General features: G+C 40.0%; 1 protein-coding gene across 1 annotated transcript in view; it reads left to right on the forward strand.

Moving 5' to 3' along the window:
* The window catches only part of COL6A5 (collagen type VI alpha 5 chain), a 129,953-nt gene that overhangs the window by 77,939 nt on the left and 38,185 nt on the right, over nucleotides 1-13,829 (forward strand). Inside the window, 12 exon segments of the mRNA XM_025448944.3 lie at nucleotides 918-953; nucleotides 1,452-1,514; nucleotides 2,964-3,026; nucleotides 4,279-4,341; nucleotides 4,949-5,011; nucleotides 6,498-6,548; nucleotides 6,676-6,711; nucleotides 8,458-8,520; nucleotides 9,773-9,835; nucleotides 12,461-12,496; nucleotides 12,612-12,641; nucleotides 12,643-12,649. Of these exon segments, the coding sequence (XP_025304729.3) occupies nucleotides 918-953; nucleotides 1,452-1,514; nucleotides 2,964-3,026; nucleotides 4,279-4,341; nucleotides 4,949-5,011; nucleotides 6,498-6,548; nucleotides 6,676-6,711; nucleotides 8,458-8,520; nucleotides 9,773-9,835; nucleotides 12,461-12,496; nucleotides 12,612-12,641; nucleotides 12,643-12,649 (574 nt within the window).

Below are 13,829 nucleotides of genomic sequence, written 5' to 3' on the forward strand. Positions count from 1 at the left end.
CTGTATGGATGGAGCAGACCCCATCAGCCACTTCCTTCCTGTAGAATTCCATGGACAAGCCAACAAAAATATCTATTTTCCTTTAAAATTTATTGCATGGGGAAGCCTGAGTGGCTCAGTGGTTTAGTGCCGCCTTCAGCCCAAGGCCTGATCCTGGAGACCTGGGATCGAGTCCACGTCGGGCTCCCTGCATGGAGCCTGTCTCTCCCTCTGCCTGTGTCTCTGCCTCTCTCTCTCTCTCTCTCTCTCTCTCTCTCTCTCTCTGTGTGTGTGTGTCTCTCATGAATAAATAAATAAAATCTTTAAAAAAATAAAATAAATAAAATAAAATAAAATAAAATAAAATAAAATAAAATAAAATAAAATTTATTGCATGTAGTACATCTTGTTGCTTTCCTGCTTCCTCTGGTTAATTTTAATTCTCTTGTGTGGAGAAGAGGCCAAAACTTCCATGGGCCCATGTGAAGCCCTGAATCTAACAATTTTTACTCTCCTCTAAGATACGTTCAGGGCGTAGTATACAGAAAGATGATTGGACACAGCTTGTTCTCCTGTAGGAAGCCTCTGATTAGCAGGCAGTGCTTTGTGGGATTTGCTGAAGAGGGAAAGAGGCAAGACAAGTTCTTCAGAATGATCTGATTTCCCAAACAGCCTCCCAAATAATTGTCAGAGATTGTTCGACTGGAGCTGAATCTGTAATGACTTTCACACTGGCTTTCAATCAATCCCCCAAATGTTAGCCTGTAATGAAATGCCCAGGGTGAAAACTTGTCTTTGGAAAGTGCCTCAGGGAAGCCATTTCTGTGAGCTACTCATTACTTATGTCTGTCAGAGAATGAAACAGGCTGGTTTGCCTCTAAAGGCCCCTCCATCTGGATACATACACAACCCTAACACTTTTGCCTTTTCTGTTCCAGGGAAGGGAAGGCCGAAGGGGGTCCCCAGGGGCCTTGGTAAGTACCCTATTCTTTCTGCCCTCCATGGTAGATGGTTCCAAGGAGATTCCTCATATGCCGATGGCACTGGGAATGTAAGAGCATTTGACAGGGACTTTGTAGGAAGTGCAGAACATTAGGCATGGCCCCACCAAAGCTGGGCAACACAAGGGCCCCTCAGTTCAGCTGCTAGGAACTCGACAGGCCTGACCTAAGGCAGAGCCCCCTTCACGGACACCTCATAGACAAGAGGACCTGAGGGCCATTTGACTGCTTTTCACATGCACGCAAGGAATCGACTGCATGAGAGTGAAATTCTTTACTAGAGTCAGAAATAATCTTGTATTCATTTTTCAGTATGGAAATGAATAAAATCCTAGGCAAAGTAAAGGGGGAGCCAAGATTCAGTCAAAATAGTACCCGTGTAGTATGTATTACGGCCCTAGACAGTATAAAGGGAGAATCTGTATGGAAACTGTGTAGAGAAAGTGTTAACACTGAAAATTCATTCATTAGGGGGAGCCGGGAAATCCTGGACCTCAAGGTACCCAGGGAGCTGACGGATTACAAGGCCCACAGGTACGTTGAAGAATTTCATAAATATTCATAAATAATGCTGAGTTATTCGGATGGGGAGCCTGTGGGTAGTTCTGTATAAAAACAAATAACTGAGAAGTGTTTAATATGCTCTTGCTCTCCTCCATGGTTCATGCTTCTGGAATTCTACATTTCCCATCATGGGAGAGTGATTTCGCTCCATCAAACCTGCTCCTGTTTTGCATTTTCCTCCATTGAATAGAGGAAATGGATGCTCTTGTGTTCACCTAGTATTGTATCAATTTGTTAGTAATGAATTATTAAGGCCTTAATATAATATTAGTAATCAGTATCAGGATCAACAGATTGGTTTTCCCTAACCGAAGCCCTGCACACAGATCCCACAAAGGAAAGTTAGGAATTGGAAATTGTTATTCAACTCATCTAAAGCTAATTCACAGGGAGTGAGTGTGCTTTTAGGATATTACTGATAGGGCTTTACTTGAGCCATTTTTTTTCTTGGTCATACCATTACTGATATGGACATTGGAGTCAGGATATCTCTGTCTTTCATGTTAGAAAGATGCTGGGGTCATCCCTAGATAATGGCTTTGTAACACATGGTATTTAGTTATCTTATGGAACTCACTTTAAGCCACAACTTGTCTGGAAGGTGTTCATAGCCCTAAGACCTTCTCAAGAATTCATTTTTCTTTTAGCAAGTTTCAGATGATTCACACTAAGGTGGAATTTGCTTTCTCTTGAGGGTTCCAAGGTCCCTGAATCAAGCCACCAGCTAGCAAATCCTTTAAATTGAATAACCATGGAACCAGCCTAGATCCATCCCCAGGCTTTGTAGGGAGAGGGGTGATATTACCTCGGCTACTCCGGGGTCCCTTTGATACTTAGAGAGTGAACCAAGGCTAGTCCAGTGGATGCAGCCACCATTTTGCACTGGCAGCCGGGGTCATTTTATAGCTGGTGCTTTGATGGTGGAAAACTACTAACACTTCTAGTTTTTTCTTCCATGTGAGAGATCTATACGAGAACCATGTTTGATGGTAAATATAGTAGAAAATATGATTAAATTCCCTTGCTAAAATGTCCTTTTGTGTTAACTTGAAACAAATTTTCTCTCTATTTTACACATTGATGATGAGCATTCTGGCCCAGGTAACCTGCCCCAACAAAGGAATCCATCTGACTGTTGTTTACGTCTTACTTCCTTCTTCTAAGGGTTTTATTTCTTCTTTTGGTCTCCTATCCATTTCTTCCTGTCAGAGGGGATGGAGTCTTAGACCCAGGGAAGGATTCCTTGATAAGATCTATGCCATTGAGTCGGGGTCTCCTCGCCATTCCTATTGTAAGATATGCTTAAACTCAGATTTAAAGGTCTACTTGAAGGATTGGAACAGTGCTTTTCTGTGGACGTGTTTCAAAAGTATATTTTCATTGCTTCACTGCACTATGTTTCTTTTGTTATAACCAAAGGGATTAAATGGAATTCCTGGCAGGAAAGGAGAGAAGGGAAGCGAGGGGCATAAAGGACCTCAGGTAAGTGACTCAGGAACCTTAGAGTCAGCCATCTCCAGTGAGACCATTTCCTCTTATTTCAAAAACATTGTAATATATAGTTTATTTTTATGTTATCTACATATGGGGCATTTTATTTTTCAATCAACTTGGGTCAAAAAATTGGGGACAAATTTTTAACATAGCCTTGATTCCTTGCATGTCTCTTAAGCCATCCTCTCTCTACTTCACTGGAGGTTTACTGAGAGGGCACAGACCCATCACATCAGCCTGAGGAAAGCATTTAGAAGAATATGAATCTTGCTGACTTGCGGACATTTCAAAACCTGATACACTATTCAGGTTTTTCTGACTTTAAAAAATCTAGCTGTGTCATGTGTATCTCCATCGATGGTAGATATTTGAAATTGAGTCTACAAAGATGCCTCGCTACCCAAATTGATTTGATTCCTCAGTTCAGCTTTGAATTCACCCTCTGAATCTCTTTGGTCCTTGAGTTTCTGGCAGTGAGTAATAAGAGTTGGGATGGTGAGGGAGTCCTATGAAAAATGTTCTGAATTTGTTCACTTCTTTAGCTCTCCATAGCAAGACTCAGAAGGCAAGGAATACATGTGTTTGCCCAGTTATTATTGTAGCATGTTTGTGGAAGATATCTTTGGCCATTTGCATACTGGGACTGAAACACATTCTGTTTTGGATGTACGCATGGTGCAGTGCACACACATGGCAATGTCTTGTTCTCACAAAATCAGTTCATCACAACAAATTTGCTGCATTTAGAAATAACATTTGTCATGACAAGAGCACCTTTTTTTATTTCTCACTAAGGCCCCATATGAACTAGTGGAATCCCTGCTTATGCAGACTTGTGGTCTTCTAATCGGGTCTATACCCTGAGTCACCTGCTTTGAGTGCAGATGTCTCTCTCCCCTGGGTAGCTGGGTCTCTAATTAAGGAGGCATCAAGGAGCTGTTGAAGGGCAGCCTGGGTGGCTCAGTGGTTTAGCACCACCTTCAGCCCAAGTCCTGATCTTGGAGACTCTGATCGAGTCCCACTTCGGGCTCCCTGCAGGGAGCCTGCTTCTCCTGCCTGTGTCTCCGCCTCTCTCTCTCTCTCTCTCTCTCTGTCTCTCATGAATAAACAAATTGTTTTTAAAATCTTAAAAAAAAAAAAAAGGAGCTTTTGGAAATGACATGAAGAAAGCAAACCTAATCTAATGCCTTTTCTAAGAATTCCTACAGTGACAACATATGTGTCTCCCAATTTCATTCAGGGCTCTTCTGGGCCAGTGGGAGCTAAAGGGAATGTTGGAAGTCCTGGGCCTCCAGGGAAAAAAGTAAGTGTTATCTCTTTAAGATTTCAAATACTGAGAAAAAAGTACCTCCCTTCTTTTCTTGATTTCCATGTTAATTCCTCACGTGATCTAGACACCATCAACCACCTACCGGCTTTCTGCTGATTCATTCTTTCCCTTCCATTGAGGAAAGAATTTCTAACTGCTTATCTCTTCCCTGAAACTGCTCCATTTCACAAAGAGACACAGTGATCTCAAACATCATAAAATAACTTGAAAAATCTCTTCACTTCCCGATTTCCTGAATGCATGAATATATGTGATGGCAGAGTCTGACAGGGAGAGAAAGGGTGTCCAGACTGAAATCTATTTGTGCATACAGTTCTCTAATTCACCCTACTGTCTCTGAAGTGGCTCTGTTGGAGAAAGTCAGACAGCAGACTATTGGTCCATTCAGAATCCCACTCACCTGCTTAAAACCTTTCAGTGGCTCTCTTCTCCAGCTTGGTGAACCTGGCACCTGTGCAGTCACCCTGGGGCTGAGCTCAGAAAGAAGGGCCTCATGCTTGATTTAATGCTCTGCTTTCACCATCTTGAAAGTCTTAGTTCGATTTTACTGATCTTGAGCTTTTCTTGTCTCACTTACTAGGGAGAATCTGGAATTCTTGGAGATCCAGGGCCAATGGGGCAAGCTGGACAGAGAGGAAGACAGGTATGAGGTTTTAGGAACCTTGCTTTTTTGCTATTCTAAAGACTCAGTTCTGTGGCAAAGAGAGGGGGACTGATGCCATCAGCCTAAACACCTGCGGTATTGAGAGGTATTTTAGGACCTCCTAAGAAGATACTGGGACATCCTCCCACGCCCTGCAGCTCTCATTCTACAGCTAGTGTGTCTGTTAAAGCCAGTGGAAAAGGGGGCATGCAGAGAGGATAATGGATAAGTTACAGTAGGATATTTCAATATTTTCACAACCAGTATGGCCATATATATGCATGTCAGCTGAAAAATAGCACTGCCCATTTCTCTCCCTGTCTTGCAAATCTCTAGGGCAGCAACAAGAAGAGGGGAGTAGAGCCAAGAAATGAGCCATCTGTTCTAGTAACTTTGGCTGTACCAGCATATCTGTCCATGGAGCAGCCAATATAGGATATTTTTTCATTTCTTTTCAAAAATAATGTTTATTATAAATGTTATATAGAGATATTGTAGAAAAATGACTAGGCATAGAAGATGAGAAATGGGGAAGAAAAATTACCCATAATCTCACTCTTGACATATTTCTTATTAACATCCTAGAGATACCAAAAAAAATTACTCCATTTTCCCCTCTTAAAAGTGTATCATGATTATATTTCTGTTATTATATTTCCCCCTAAGCGTTATTTTTAATAGCTTCAAAATAGCCTACTGAATATGTATACCTTAGTTCATTTGACCAACCTCTTGCTATTGAATACCTGATTTATTTTCAATTTTTTACTGCCATAAACAGCACAGCAATGAACATTCTTGAATCTAAATTTTTAGACAAAATCATAATTTCTATGTAGAAATTTCTAGAAGTAGCATAACTGGTTCAAAGAATGTATGCCTATTTAAGTAAAGTTGAACTCTTTTACAAAGTGCCCTCAGGAATATTCAAATGAAAAAAAAAAAGAAAAAAAAAAGGAATATTCAAATGATGTATGTACCATGTGTTATGCAGGAGAAGGCACGCTTCGGGGCATCCACACCCATAGTGGGTTTGTCACTTTCTTTTTTTTTTATCTTTACCAGTTTTATTAACAAAAAATATTATCTCATCACTATTTCAAATTGCATTTCTTTGGTTATTAGTGAAGATGACATTTTTCCATATGTCTATCAGCCATTTGCAATTCTTCTTTGGGGAAATTCCTTATCTATGCCCTTTGAATCAGCTCCTAATATTCCAGGGAAGTAACTGCTACTGACTCCTTTGGTCCTGACTGAGGATTCCTCTGCCCCCACAGTGTTTGCGGACTAGAGCTGGCCAAAGTACCAGGCAGGGTACATACCAGGAAATGAGGAGAACTTAGCAATGTGCATGGCCCTAGAGTTCAAGGTCACTGATAAGGCCCCCCTACCTGGAAGTCCCCAGTGCTTCTCTTCTGATACCAGCATAGATTGCGGCTAAGTTTCACTTTTGAGAGATTAAAATGAACTGATATTTTCACAGGGAGATGATGGCATCCCAGGCTATGGTCATATGGGAAGAAAGGGCGTAAAGGTAAATATGGAAAGCAATTATTTCTTTAATTGATGGAACAATTGATGCAATAAGTAATACAAGAAGAAACAATCATACTGCAGAAGTGGTCTATTGATTTATTTATGTTTTCTGCTGCAAATTGTAGGGCCCAAGAGGATTCACTGGAGATATGGGGCAAAAGGTACTGTACGTATGACTTTCTTTCGAAATGACCATGATTTTGGGGCCTGCATGGCCCAGTGGTTGAGCATCTGCCTTTGGCTCAGGTCATGATCCCAGTTTCCTGGGATTGAGTCCCATGTCAGGCTCCCCACAGGGAATCTGCTTCTCCCTCTGCCTATGTCTCTGCCTCTCTCTCTGAATAAATAAATAAAATCTTCAAAAAAAATTTTCCATTATCTTAACTTTCTACTTGAGAATTAAGATTAAAGAAAAAACAAAACAAAACAAAAACAAAAAGCAGGGCAATCGTTTTGCCAGGGCTTCACCAACAAAGGACCATACTTAACTACTATGGATCTTTAAATTGGAAAAGATTGTCCTGTCCTTCATGGCTGGATATCCCTGGTCTTGAAACTCTACCTCTATACATCCTCTCAAGTTTAGTCCTTCTGTCCTCTTGATTTCTCTGCCTCAGGGAGTCTCATTCCAAACTCTTGGCTTCTGCTATTGCTATCTGTTCTTTATCATTGTAGCCTTCACTGCCCTTCACCTGGAAGGTGACAACAGTCTTCTCATTGGTCTCCACTTCCACCTTCTCACTGCATCGGTTAGTCCCAAACACCACTGTCACTCGGTATCTTCCACAGTGTAACCTACTCATGTTCCTCTCCGGAGCAGTTTTCAGAATTCCTCGTTGCCTCCCAGATTGAAATCCACCTCCATGCTCTACAACCAGACATACCTTCCATTTCAGTCCGAGTGGGTCCTGTTATGTCTGTTCTTATACACTGGAATTCTGGGATAAGATTTCCTTTTTTTTTTTTTTAACGTGTCCTATCTAGAAGAGTGTCTTCCAATAGTTGGTGCTCAAATTAAAATACAAAATATGGATTACAAAAAATTGAATGTCTAAACAAATCAAATCAACTATAGGAAAACAGTCAATTTTTGAATCCTCTTAAAAGTGCTTTTAGGGACACCTGGGTGGCTCAGTGGTTGAGGGTCTGCCTTTGGCTTAGGGCATGATCCAGGAGTTCTGGGATAGAGTCCCACACTGGGCTCCCTGCAGAGAGCCTGCTTCTCCCTTTGCCCATGTCTCTGCCTCTCTCTCTGTATCTCTCATGAATAAATAAATAAAATCTTTTTAAAAAATGCTTTTAATGGATGAATTACCAGAAGAGATTCTTTCTTTAGCTAAAGAAGAGTGCAAAAAGGAACTATATAAAAAACTATTAGGATAAGAGTTCTCATTATAGAACACCAATTTTCTAATAAAGGGAGAAAATTTGCATATTTCAATTTAGGGATAAATGTGAAATTAGTTTTTTGATAAACAGGTGCTAAAATTCATTTCTCACCAATATCAGAGTAAATTTTTTTAACCTTCAGCTTTTTCAGAAATGATTCATGAATTTAGGAAGTAATTAATGATTTAGTATTTTCTGTAGTTAATACTCCATATGTTTTCTCTAATACTCATATGTTTTTCAAGGATTTTTTTCTTTAGATACTTTTAGTAACTGATTGGGTAGCCATTGCCTTGATATTTATGCATAAATATTTGTATTCTTAGAAAATTAAAAATAGTTTGGGGAATATTTAAGTGTATTGATGACTTTGTTCCAAGAGACAGGAGAAGTTGACATTTACTGTTTAATATATAGTATAGTTATAAGATCAATTCAATATTATATTAGAGAAAATTATTTTTATTCTTTCATAGTAAATATTTTAATATCTTGATTTCTTATATCTGAATTTTTAGGGTGATGTTGGTGATCCTGGAGTTCCTGGAGGTCCTGGACCCAAAGGATATAGGGGATTAACAGTAAGTGACCTATAATTGCAGAAATAATAGATGTTTCCTTGGAAGACTCTGGCTTTTGTGTTGTAATAATAAATGTGGATTATTGATCTAACCTAGGGCCACTGAAATGCTATTCCCTGACTGTGTGACCTTCACCACACCTTTTCAGGGTCCCTATTTCTATAACATGAGACTTGAACTTGACACCAAAGATCACTTTCAGCTCTAAAATTCTCTATGGTTCCATGAATCTGAACTATTTTAAAGATTTATAGATTGATAACTGGCTGTTCCAAGAACTGTCAGTGCCTTTAGTATTTTCTAAGACACATTAAAGCCCAGAATATTAACCCTGAATGGAAATGCAGCGGACTTCTTCCCACTGTGTCCCTGAGAGTTTTCTGACAATTCCACTACCCATAACCAAGGTCATCTAGGGTATTCATTTTAAGGAAGGCTGTTGAGATCTTCTAATTATCATAGAGTAGAATGTTACAGTTTTTTTAAAAAACAAAACGCTGAGCCAAGCATCTTTTCATTTTGAAGTGTGGGTATGATATCAGTGGTCATTATCAGCATGAAAGAAATGCAATTCACCAGATATTTTCCATCTGGCTGGATAAATTTCATTAGCATCCGTATCCAACACCCAGAAGCATGAGAATGGCACCACCCACCCATATCCTTTTATGTATGGGGAGAATTATTTTTTGTATTTGATCCTTTGCAGATGGGAGGTTTTTAATTAGATCTCTGTGTGCCCTAGTATATTTGTTTGTTTGTTTGTTTGTTTTTTTAGTACCAATCCTAGTTTATGACTAATTTACATTCCAATGCACAACCAGTGCCAGAGCAAAGTATGTCACTAAATGGAGAGGCTAAGAGGGAAATGGATGTTTTCCAATGGTTAAGAATGGCTATTTATATTATAAGTAAGGCATTTACTTGACTTCAATTAATAGTTGCTTTCTTTAAAAACATTTTTTTTCTAAGGAGTGCCTGGATGGCTCCATGGGTTAAGTGTCCGGCTCTTGATTTCAGCTCAGGTCATGATCTCAGGGTTTTGGGATCAAGCCCCACATCGGGCCTGTGCTCAGCCTGGAGTCTGCTTGAAATTCTCTCTCTTCCTCTCCCCCTACCCCTACCCCTGCTCATGGGGCTCTCTAGATAAATAAATAAAATCCTTAAAAAATGTTTTTTAATTGTAAAGTCTCATTAAAACTGAGAGAGTTCGATAGACAGTGTAAAAACTAAATCATGTTCCTATCTGCAGCTCACTGTTGGCCGGAAAGGTGAGGAGGGATCTCCAGGACCCCCAGGCCCTCCTGGACGAAGAGTAAGTACACCATGAGAACTAAGTAGCCTATACTGGTCTCTAGGATGTTCCCTGGAAGGGGTACAGAATTTAAAGTCAGACCGCTGGGTTCAAGTCCAAATTCTGCTTCTTGCTAGCTGTGTGCCCTTGGGCCAGTCACCTGGTCTCTCAGTTTACTTCCAAAATGGAGACGACATATCCTGTCCTACCACCTCAGAAGGTAGCTGAAGATCAGGTTCTCAAATGTGAGCACTCTTTGTGAATGATAAAGCTCAATGCAAATATTAGCTGTTACTGGTTTTTTTGTTTGTTTGTTTGTTTTTGCTAAAGCTTAAAAATAGGGATGGGAAAGCATAAGCTTCATAAAGGTGTCCTGGCAAAGTTCCATCATGCATGACAAGTTGGTGGTTTCCCAAATCACTCTTGTTGCCTTCCCATCTTCAAAATGTAGACTCCAGAGAGATTTGGAAATATAACTGCAGCTTCCCGCTATGCTTCCACTGCAAGAGAAATGTCACCTCTGGAAGCATTCCCAGGCAGAGTCAGGCACATCTCCCAGTGATGAAACATCCATATCTCTATTTTAGTGCCTCTCATGTTATCATAATGATTTATTTACACACCTCTCTCCCCTGATGAACATAATCGGGTAAGAACTAAAAGTTGCCAACACCTGGGTTTGTGTAGGAGGTGCAGGAAGCATTGTATACAGTGTGGAGAAACAGTTTATCTTGTTTTGTGCATTCTGAATGTTTTATGACTACCTGCAGGGGTTCTTTGACTTGGGATCTTCTAGAGAAAACTAAAGCATGGATGTTTTGTGGATGACAATAGAATGAGAGTCAACTGGCTGTAAAGGATACTCTAATACATCCTTTTTCTTTAACATTAAGGAACTAGTGAATATGTAGCCTCCTGGGTGAGAACCTAGTCTCTGAGTCATACTGATCTGGTCTGGATTTCTCTCCTTTCCAGATTCTGGAGCTCCTATGTGGGGGTCCTGCATCTTCCCAGCCTAGTGCTTGGCACTACTGGTCCACTAGAGTATGGTTTCACTGTCTTGAGCTTGCTGGTCTGCCAGAACACAGCTTCTCTGACTTGGACCCTGCTGGTCTGCTGGAATCAGATTAGCTTCTTTGTCTTGAGCTCTCAATCCTCAGCCTCTGTTTAAGAGCTTGCTCAAATTCTTCTCCAACTCTGTCCTTTAGGACAGATGCTCTGAGCTCTGATCCTCTGTAAGATGTGGGCTGCTTATCTATTTATTAGTCAGAAACTTCCTCTCTCTGTTTAAATGTCTGTGCATTCTTTTCTGTCTTCTGCAATAGCCTACAAAAGGAAGGATGAAACTCTGCATCTCTTAGTGAGACATGTAATTTCCTGATTCTGGTCAGGAAGAACCTGGGCTCCCAGTGGGTAGAATTATAGATGCCACACTTCTGGATAGCACCAGCAGCGCACAATGGGCCATCTCAGCATTCAGCAGACATTTAACTGTTTATTAGGTGGATTAATGCATGGATGGTTGGATGGATGGATGGATGGATGGATGGATGGATGGATCAACGGATGGATTGATAGATGATGGTTAGATGTACAGATGACCCAGCTGTCATTCAGAATAGGGGTTCTTAGACTGACATCCCTGGTTGAGCTTCTGAGGCCAGTGAAATTGTATAAGTGTAAGCTTGTAATAGCATTTTCTGGAGCCAGCATACTAGCATTCACCAGCTGCCCAAAGAGACCTATGTGCATTGAACATGTTAAGAACCGCTGCCAAGGAGAAGGCTGATCCTGATAAAGGAAGTAATAAGGGGAAAAGAGAAAATTTCAAGCTGTGAAAAAAAGCATTGCCATTTTTTTTAGGAAGCTTCCTTGATTCATTTCAGGCAATTATGTGTACTCCTTTGTTTATAACCTCTCACATTTATGAGCTTACTCTTTGGTGTAATGCTCTTCTTTTGTGTAATGCCTATTTTGCCCTGTAAAATGTCTCTGGTTCTTTCACATATGTAGAGGTTGTATGCTACCACCTGCATTTTAAATGGCTTGATTTGTAATACATCTGTACCTCTGAATTCTCAATAAATTCCTCTCCTTGTGGCATGCTTTGGGAAGCCTGTTGTTTACATTTCAAGTTTTCTCATGAGAAGTACCTTCTAAGTGTTATATCTTTAGTACAAACATCTTTAAAAAATACTTTTGGGGCACCTGGGTGGCTCAGTGGTTGAGCATCTGCCCTTGGGACAGGTCATGATCACAGAGTCCTGGGATCAAGTCCCACTCAGGCTCCCTGCAGGGAGCCTGTTTCTCCCTCTACCTATGTCTCTGCCTCTTTCTCTCTGTATCTCTCATAAATAAATAAAATCTTTAAAAAGAAAAAAGAAAGAAATACTTGTTTCTTTACTTTTCACCTACAAAAGTAATTCAGTTCACTCTGAGCAGACATTAGCTTAACTGATCTAACACTGAAACAAAGAAGTTTGCACCTTGATTAAGTAGGGATATAGCATTATAATCTACCAGTTCAGGAATAATTTAATTGCTCTCTGCCAGCTGTGTTTTTAAGAATGAAGGTTTTTTTTCTTTACTCTTGTTCTGTCACTCAAATTTACATACCAATAACTTGCTCTGGTTTTGTTTTCCTAGGGCATGAAAGGCATGGCAGGGAAGCCTGTATATTCTGTACGTATTCCTTATTCACAAATGAAAACCTAACCAGTCCAATAGCAAATAAATATGGCAACTCAGAGGTCGCTGTGCTCATGTTTCTGTTCTCTTTTTCTTTTTTTATTTACAGCAATGTGATCTGATCCAGTTCATGCGGGAACCATAGTCGTGAGTATCTGTGTGTCATGGAACAAGGGAGTCGGTGTATTGGTGAGGGCCCTTAGGAGATGTGGTGTGGGTATGCAGAATCAGTAAACTGAATCCACTGGTGGCATGCGTCCTCTACAACAGGCTTGTCCCAAGTACTTGCTGTAGGAACAGCTCACATCAAAGGTGGGAAGGAAAAGGGTATAAGTAAAAGACTCATGAAGTGTGATTCATATATGAAAGAAAATGTGCTTATGGGAAACAATTAGAAACCAACTCAAAAGTTGTGTGAATTAGCTCTCATGAATACAACAATTTTGTACAAAGGTCTGTGAGGGATAGTGTTAAAGGGATGAGCGTGGGGATTTCAGTTGAGTTAGTTACTGAGTCAATGAAGTCTCCTTGGATGGGATTACTTGAGTCCAGTTATAGGAAAGTGATGGGGAGAGGCAAGAGAATAATTTCAGAAGAGGAATAAAGCAGGAGTCAACAGATTGTCTTTGGTTATGAAGAAGGGAAATGAGGTAGAAAAAGCCAAGTGATTTCATTTGTGAAAACTTATCCCAAGGACATAAAGTAAAAGAAAGAAAAATGATAGGCAAATAAGTTGTTGAAATATTATTCATTAGAACAAAGTGAATGAATATACCTTTAGACTGTTTGCACTTAGAGACTAGTTAGGCTATGGTGTATCATCTTCTGATCAAATACCAAGCAGATGTTTTTTTTTAAGATTCAATCAGAGTATGAATAATACTGTCATTAAAAGGAGAAAATTATATTGGATCCTTAGGATTTTTACATATAGGTAAATATGTACATAAAATAAGTTCTAGAAGCAAAAGTAGAGAAATGTAACAGCTTACTTTATTAGAATGGTAGAGTTTTAGGTGATTTGTCTTTTTTCATGCTTCCATTTTGACTTATAATGAGGCTTATACAATCACAATCAGAAGAATGTAAGATGGGAAAACTGGAGAGACCTAACCTAAGGAGACTGGATAACAATGTAGGCATTGCAAGTGTGAGGCAAGAAAGAACAACAACAAAAACAAGTTTGAGATATGTGTAAGGCCAGAGCAGGAGAGGCTTAGTGCCACTGTGGAAGAGAAGGCAGGAGGAACTGGGAAAGAGAATCTCTTGGTAGGAAAATAGGATGACTCTAAACATTTTAGAGGCAGGGAAATGCTGTGTGGGCCCT

The sequence above is a fragment of the Canis lupus genome, chromosome 23, assembly GCF_003254725.2.
Source record: "Canis lupus dingo isolate Sandy chromosome 23, ASM325472v2, whole genome shotgun sequence".
Taxonomy (NCBI): domain Eukaryota; kingdom Metazoa; phylum Chordata; class Mammalia; order Carnivora; family Canidae; genus Canis; species Canis lupus.